Source organism: Fonticula alba (assembly GCF_000388065.1).
Source record: "Fonticula alba strain ATCC 38817 unplaced genomic scaffold supercont2.2, whole genome shotgun sequence".
NCBI classification, from domain to species: domain Eukaryota; order Rotosphaerida; family Fonticulaceae; genus Fonticula; species Fonticula alba.
The window spans coordinates 1,110,200-1,117,041 of NW_009242972.1; the positions used below are offsets into that span (position 1 = coordinate 1,110,200).

Sequence of the window (6,842 nt, forward strand, 5' to 3'; positions counted from 1 at the left end):
CCGCCCCCGCCCCCGCCCGCGCCCCCGGCCCAGGCGGTGGCTTTGTATTATTTTCTGGCTTTCCCCCGCTGGGCCCCTCGCGCACCTGGAACCAGACCCGGTCCCTCGGGGCGCCCTGCCCGGTCGGCCCGGCGGTGGGATCTCACCTTTCGGGTGGCCTGCTGGACCGGGGGCGCCGAGGTCCCAAGCAGCCTCGCCTCCCGCCTCCCGCCTCGCGCTCTCTCTCTCCCTCTCTCTCTCCCCCTCCCTCCCCTCTCCTCCCTCCTCTCCGCCTGGCCCCCTCCCTTCTCCCCCTATCCGCCCCCCAATCATGGACTTCCACGACGACCACGACGAGACTGTCCTCGCCTGGGGCGATGCCGGTGCCCCGGTCCACCACCACCTCTACATGGATGAGGGCGTTGATGGCGCCTTCGACCAGGAGGCCATCCTCCCGACCGACGGCCACCCGACCGACCCGGTGCCCGAGGTGTGTTTCCCTCCTCCCCCCCCGCCGTTTCTCTCTCTCTCTCTCTCTCTCTCTCTCTCCCTCCCTCCCTCCCTCCCTCGCTCTTTCTCGGCGGCTCTCTCCTCACTTTCTGACCGATGGCTCGCTCCTCTTTTTCCTCCCTCCCGCCGGAGCAGCTCCTCGATGACCCCTTCGGCACCATCCCCACCTCCCAGCTCCATACTGGCTCGGACAGCGGGATCCCGACGGTCGAGAGCGCCTCCCCGGTGGCGACTCGGACTCCGGGGTCGCCGACCGGCGCCGAGGCCAGCTCCTCGCGGCTGACCATCAGCTCCTCGGCTTCCGGGGCCGAGGGCCCCATCTCCCCCCTGACCGCCGCCGGTCCTGGCGGAAAGTCCACCTCCATGATGGCCGACTTCGCCACCAGCCCGATCCCCCCGCCCGTGGCCACTGGCGAGTGCACCAACCCGGACCTGGTCATTGTTGTCGACCAGCCTCAGCGCCACGGCGAGGGCATGGACAACTACACCTCCTACCTGGTGACGACCACGGTGCGTCCTTGTGCAGCCTGCTTGCCGCTGCCGGTGGCCCCGGCTTTTGTTCTTGCCTTTTTCCGCCCTCGTTCCATCCCCCTTCCCCCCCCCCCCCCCCCCCCTCCCCGCCCCTCACTGTGTGCGCGCGCTAACCTCGCGCACACAGACCACCATGCGCGAGTTCGCTCGGCAGACCGTGTCCGTTCGCCGGCGCTACGGGGACTTCGTCTGGCTGGCGGCGCGCCTGCGCCATGCGCACCCGACTGCCATCCTCCCCCCCCTGCCGGAGAAGAGCCGGCGCGCCTACCTCGACCGCATGCAGCCGGCCTTTGTCGAGCGCCGCCGGGCGGCCCTGCAGCGCTTTATGAACCGCTGCGCCTCGCACCCTGGCATCTGTACCTCGCAGTGGCTGCGTCTTTTCCTGGAGGCCCCGCGCGCCGTACGTCTCGTCGCTTTCCCTCCTCCGGCTTCTCGTCACAATGCGATCCCCCTCTGCGAGCACTTGCCATCTGCCCGTCCGACAACTCACCAACTTTCTGTGCGCACGCACCTGCCAATCCGCCCGCCCATCTATGTAGGAGCTGGAGACCCGGATTCAAAGCTCTAAGATCCCTAAGGATGACATCTATGATGTGGTTCTCAACGGTACCTCCCCGATCACCCTCCTTCTCCTCCCCCTTCTCCCCCTTCTCCTCTTTCTCCCCCTTCTCCTCTTTCTCCCCCTTCTCCCCTTTCTCCCCCTCCCTCTCCTTCTCTCCCTCCTCTTTCTCCCAGACGCGCCGGCCGCGCACTGATCTCCCTCCGCCCCCCCCCCTTCCCACTTTCTCCCCCTCCCCCCTCCTCCTCACACACACATACATACACACGCACACACATTTTCCCTCTCGTCCCGGACTCTAACCTCCCCAGTCCGTGACATCATCTACGATGTGCTAGCCCTCTCAAAGACCGAGAACCCCGACCCCCGGTTCGTGCCCCACCACGAGTACCTTGCCGACCTGCAGCAGGCCCTCAGCAACCTGGAGAAGCTGTATTCCCGTCTGCAGAAGAAGCATCTGGACCTGGCGGCCGACCACTACGACTTCGGCTCCATCCTGACCCTGATGGCCGAGGAGGAGCGTGATGCTCCGCGCCCGGCCGGGGCCGACCTCGCTCCCGGCTCCTCGTCGTCCGGCCACCAGGACAACACCCTCAGCTCCTTCTCGGCTGGGGCCGAGCCTCGTGAGCCTGGGACCTACTCGATCGGCAGCTTCCCGCCGGCTTCCGGCCCTGTGGCCGCCGCGGTTTTCCGCACCATGGCCGCGGCCGAGGAGGCCTTCTCCATCGTGCAGAAGGACTTTGTGGAGTATGTCGAGCGGAACTTCATCGAGCAGATCCACGACTACATGCTTTACTGCTACACCATTCGCGATGTGCTGAAGTCCCGCGAGCAGCGCCAGATCGATATGGAGGAGCTGGCCGAAATCTCCCAGGAGCTGGCCGACAAGTATGAGGAGCTCAAGAACCCGGATGCCCCGGCCAGCACCTCCAGCTGGCTTTCTTCCCTCTCGTGCGTTCCCCCCTCCCCCCCCATACCATGTGTGATGTTCGCCAGACCCCCTGCCCCTGGCCATTCCCGGCTCCCTTCCCCGTGTGCGGCCACTGACATGCTCTTCCGATGTGGCCCCCCGCTTGTGCCAGTGGCGAGAGCAAGGAGACTCGTGCCACCAAGATCGGAGAAAAGCTCTCCCAGGTGCGTCTCTTCCCCCTGCATGCTCCTTTTCCATGCCGGCCATCCACGGCTCAGCTCTCCTTGCCCTGGGTGCCCGCTCGACTGACACATCCACACTGGCGCACGTGCACCCGCGCGTACCCCGCGCCCGCCCACAGGTCCAGCAGGAGGCGCAGACTGCCTCGGAGATCCACTCGCAGTTTGCGCAGCTGGCTCTGGTGGAGCTCGAGCAAATCGGCCTCCAGCGTAGCCAGGATTTCACTGCCCTCCTGCGCAACTATGTCCAGGCCCAGGTTTCGCTCCTGCGCTCTGGTCGCTCGATCTATGCCACGGCCCTGGAGAAGATCAAGGCCTACACCTCGGGCGACCTGCCCGCCGAGTGAGCGACCCCGTCTCCGCCCTTCCCCCCCCCTCCCCATCCCTCTGATCTTTCCCATTTCCACCTTTTGCTGCTGGCGGATCTCCGGTGTGTTCCTGTCTTTCAGCCTGGCCGACCCCGACATCCCCGCTCCCCCCCCCCCCCCCCCCGCTCCCGATGTGCTCCTCTTTCCCTCGATACACCCTTTCCTTTTTTCTTCTTCCTTTTTGGGCGTGCCAGTGTCCTTTTCCGGCCATTTATTCTTGTTCTTGTGGCGGGCTCTCTGCGTGGGAATGAGAAGCCGTGTGGATGTGTGGATGTGCAGCCTTTCGTGCACATCCAGACATCTGCATGCGCACCACTGGTCGGGGGGGGGGGGGGGGGGGGGTAGCAGATTGCAGGGGGGTGGGGGCGGAGGGGGGGGGTGCCTGGGGGAGAGAGGGGGGGAGGGGGGGGGGGGGGGGCGGTATGAGCTTCTCAGGGAAGGGAGCGAGCACGGAAGTGCTCCTGCGAGCGAAGGGGCGGAAAGGGCGGGAGGGAATGGCGAAGCAGGCAAACACGTCCGGGATCTGGGGCTGTGTCGCGGCAGGCCGGTCAGACACCGGACCACGCACATGCTCCTGGCAAGTCTCGCGGAACCGGCTCCTTGCCCTGCCCTTCTCCCCGCCGTGCCGTGTGGCACTTGTCTGCTTCCTCGCCGTGACAGCTCTCCGTGATTCAGCTCACCCTCATGAATGCCTCCCTGTGACCCTGTCACACAATGTGGGCACGTGTCGGTCTTATTTTTTGCAATGGAGGGGAAAACCCAACTACAGAGCAGAGCAGAGCAGGGCAGGGCAGAGAGGAACGGCGGCCGGAAGGAGTGTTTCTCCATGAAACAGCCGCCCCACATCTCCGGACCCGTGCTGCTTCCTGTGCTCCCGTCCCCTGCCCCCCCCCCCTTGACCAGTTCTCTCTCGTAACACCGCCGACACAAACGTGGCCTGCGCTTTCCTGGTGGTATTCCGCAAGTGCACATGGCGGCGCATGGGAGGGGAGGAGGGGGAGTGGGGGGAGGAGGGATGGGGCGAGGGGGGGCGGGGGCGTGCCGGGGGACGGAGAGGCTGCTTACCGTCCGAGCAGGCCCTCGTCGCCACGTTCGATGTGCACCACATAGGCATGGTCCTTGGGGAAGACCACGGTGTCACCATCCCGGAGCTCCAGGCGGTCGTCTCGGACAAGTACAAAGATAGCCGTCTGAGGTGGCGAGGGCTCGCGCACGGTCCACGACTGGGACAGCTGCCCCTGGCCGGTGACCGAGGAAAACTCCACCGGCGCGGGGTCCGGCGCGCCGCCCCACCACCACCAGTGTGCCGCGGCCGAGGCATTCGAGGGCGAGCTGAGGTCCGGCATGCCGATGGGGGGGCCGCCGTTTTGCCCGGCGGCCGCCACCTGGGCCGCAGCCGACTTGGCCCCGGCCACCACCGCGCTGCCCAGCATCCCGGCCGGGTTGGATGTCAACTGCGAATATGACCGCGGGTTGACCAGGGAGCTGCTGGAAGGCAATGACCGGTACACCTTGGTCGGGTTGGAGCCGAACAGGCGCAGGGTGACCTTTCGCCGGGGGAAGGACTCGAGCACAATCTCGGCTGACAGGGGGGGGGGGGGGGGGGGGGGGGGGGGGGGGGGGGGGGGGGGGGGGGGGGGGGGGGGGGGGATCCCATCCTGCGAGTGGTGGCGGCGGCCGAAGCCCCAAGAACGTACCATGCTTTCTGGAGCAGTGGATGTCATTGATCCAGAGGGCACAAATGTGGTGGTCACGCCCGCAAAAGAGCGAGCCTCCCTCCGACGGCAGGGTGACCATGTGCCGGGAGGCCTCGCCGTCGCTGCGCTGGGCATCGGCGTCGATGAGGGTGCTGGCGGCCCCGCCGGCGGTGCTGGAAATGGCCCCCGCCGGAGCGCCGGTCACCCCGGCCGCCGCGCCCGCAATCCCCGATGACCCGGGAGACGGCTGGACATACGGCGTGTTGAAGGCCAGTGGCAAGACCAAGCTGGCGTGCAGCTTGCCGGGATGCCCGAAAGGGCGCTGAATGCCGCCCCCGCGGGCGGTCAAATGCACCCCGCGCCGTAGACCCCCGGCCGGGAGGCTCCCAGCGGTGACGACGGTGGCGGCCGCCGTCGCGGCGGCGCCCGGCGAGGAAAGGACCCCGGGCCCGAGGCCCGACGTGTGGGCCGGCGGCGAGCCGCTTGAATCGACGAAGGCCAGCGGGATGGCGGCCGCTTGGTGGTAGGGGCCGCCGGGGCCGCTGCCGGACCCTCGAGAGCCGGCACTGGCCTCGGCCAGCAGGGACATGGTGGCCGGGTCCAGCGGCACCGGGTTCCCCGGCGGATACCACCACCACCACTGGCTGTCGGTGCCCGGGTGGAATGGCCCGTGGCCGGTGGCCCCGCCGGGGTCCTGGCCCGGCTGCTGGCGGGCGCCCCCCTCGACCCCGAGCTGGGTGGCCACCGCCGGGAGCAGCATCTCCTCGGCATTGGCCGCGGGCCAGAGCCCGGCGCCGGGGGCCGAAGCGGGCCCCCCCCCCGTGGTCGGGCGGGCGAAGTCCCCGGGCCCGGTGCCGGCGCCGGCCGCCGACACCGGCATCTCGAACTTCCCCTCGGCCAGGGGCGCCGGCATGCCGGTCGGCATGGTGTCCGTCAGGCGATCATTGGAGGAGCGGGCATCCTGATCGCTGGCCTCCCTTCCCTGGTCCTCCTGCGGGTAGAAGCCCTGCGAGTCGGGGCCGCCTGCCGGCCGGCGCATGTCCTCCTCCGAAGCGGAGTAGGGGAGGGTGGCCATGCCGGCCAGCTGATGGTGCGCGGCCGGCACCGTGGCCAGCAGGTCATCCTGCTCCGGGCCATCGAGCATGTCCACCTCTCGGGACCCCTCGGCTCCCCCTTGGCTGGGGGTGGCCGTGGCCATGGGGGCTGCTGAGTCATCGGCGGCCGGCAGGGCGTGCAGGTCGCCGGAGCTGCCCTCTTCCTGGCGCTCGGAGGCTGCCCCATCGGCCAGGGCATCCATCGAGTGGTCGGTCGAGTGCATCCGGTGCGCGGCCAGCAGGCGGCTGTCGGAGTGGTCATCATTGGCGGTCAGCTGCGACAGGGAGGACTCGGACTTGGGCCCGGCGCCGGCGCTGTCGTCGGACTGCTCGCCGGCCGCCGGGGGGGCGCCCCCGCGGGCAGCCGGCCGGGAGCCCGGCTTCGGCGACTCATGCACCCGAATGCAGGCCCCTTGGCCAGCCTGGCACATGGGCCCCCCGGTGGTGGCGCCTGCCGGGGGCGAAGCGTCCACCGGCCCGGGAGGGCGCTGTTGGTCGGGCACCAGGCCGGCTGACTGGTCTGGCCCGGCGGCGGCGGCGGCGGCGGCGGCGGCGGTCTCGGCCGGAGCATGCGGCCCGGTCTCGGCCGCGGCCAACGCGGGCGAGCTCCCCGCCCCCGGGGAAAAGGCCTGCACAGCCCCATACGGCGACGACTTGCTGAGCACACATCGCCTCAGGTACGTGTGCAGCGGATGGGAGATGGTCGGCACGGAGGTGGCGCACGGGGGCGGCGGGCCCGGCAGTGGGAAGGGAGCTGTTGAGTAGCCTCCAACAGGCGGCGACTGGTAGGGCAGCATGGTATTCCGGCGGCGGGTGCACGCGGCGATGCACTTGCACAGGGGGATGGGCTTTGGACGAGGGGCTGCGGAGCAGCTTTCAAGAAGCCTGTGCCAGACGGACGGCCCAATCGAGTGAGCAGGGCGAAGTTGAGGGGAGGGGAGGGGAGGGGAGGGGA

At 68.9% G+C, this 6,842-nt stretch overlaps 2 protein-coding genes across 3 annotated transcripts in view; one reads left to right on the forward strand and one right to left on the reverse strand.

The window, feature by feature from the left end:
- Positions 1-221: 221 nt before the first annotated feature.
- Positions 222-3,214, forward strand: H696_01269. 2 transcript variants are annotated; one of them, XM_009495159.1, is made up of 7 exons: positions 222-469; positions 625-999; positions 1,148-1,420; positions 1,560-1,626; positions 1,891-2,530; positions 2,662-2,713; positions 2,851-3,214. In XM_009495159.1, the coding sequence occupies exons 1-7, from the start codon at positions 311-313 to the stop codon at positions 3,073-3,075; spliced, it is 1,791 nt and encodes a 596-aa protein (XP_009493434.1). In that variant the 5' UTR covers positions 222-310; the 3' UTR covers positions 3,076-3,214. The 2 variants fall into 2 exon arrangements, with proteins under 2 accessions (XP_009493434.1, XP_009493433.1); XM_009495158.1 differs by having other exon boundaries at positions 1,918-2,530.
- A 943-nt stretch (positions 3,215-4,157) lies between these two features.
- The window catches only part of H696_01270 (hypothetical protein), a gene marked incomplete at its 3' end in the record, with an annotated part of 2,925 nt that continues 240 nt past the window's right edge, over positions 4,158-6,842 (reverse strand). Inside the window, exons 2-3 of the mRNA XM_009495160.1 lie at positions 4,794-6,772; positions 4,158-4,678 (exon numbers count right to left, since the gene is read on the reverse strand). Of these exons, the coding sequence (XP_009493435.1) occupies positions 4,158-4,678; positions 4,794-6,684 (2,412 nt within the window). The 5' untranslated portion in view covers positions 6,685-6,772. The remainder of the gene's footprint in view (positions 4,679-4,793; positions 6,773-6,842) is intronic.

Coding starts and splice junctions, on each gene's coding strand:
- H696_01269 (XM_009495159.1), top strand. CDS start 311: ATGGACTTCCACGACGACCACGACGAGACTGTCCTCGCCTGGGGCGAT. Junction 470..624: donor CGACCGACCCGGTGCCCGAG/GTGTGTTTCCCT, acceptor CCGCCGGAGCAG/CTCCTCGATGACCCCTTCGG. Junction 2,531..2,661: donor AGCTGGCTTTCTTCCCTCTC/GTGCGTTCCCCC, acceptor CGCTTGTGCCAG/TGGCGAGAGCAAGGAGACTC.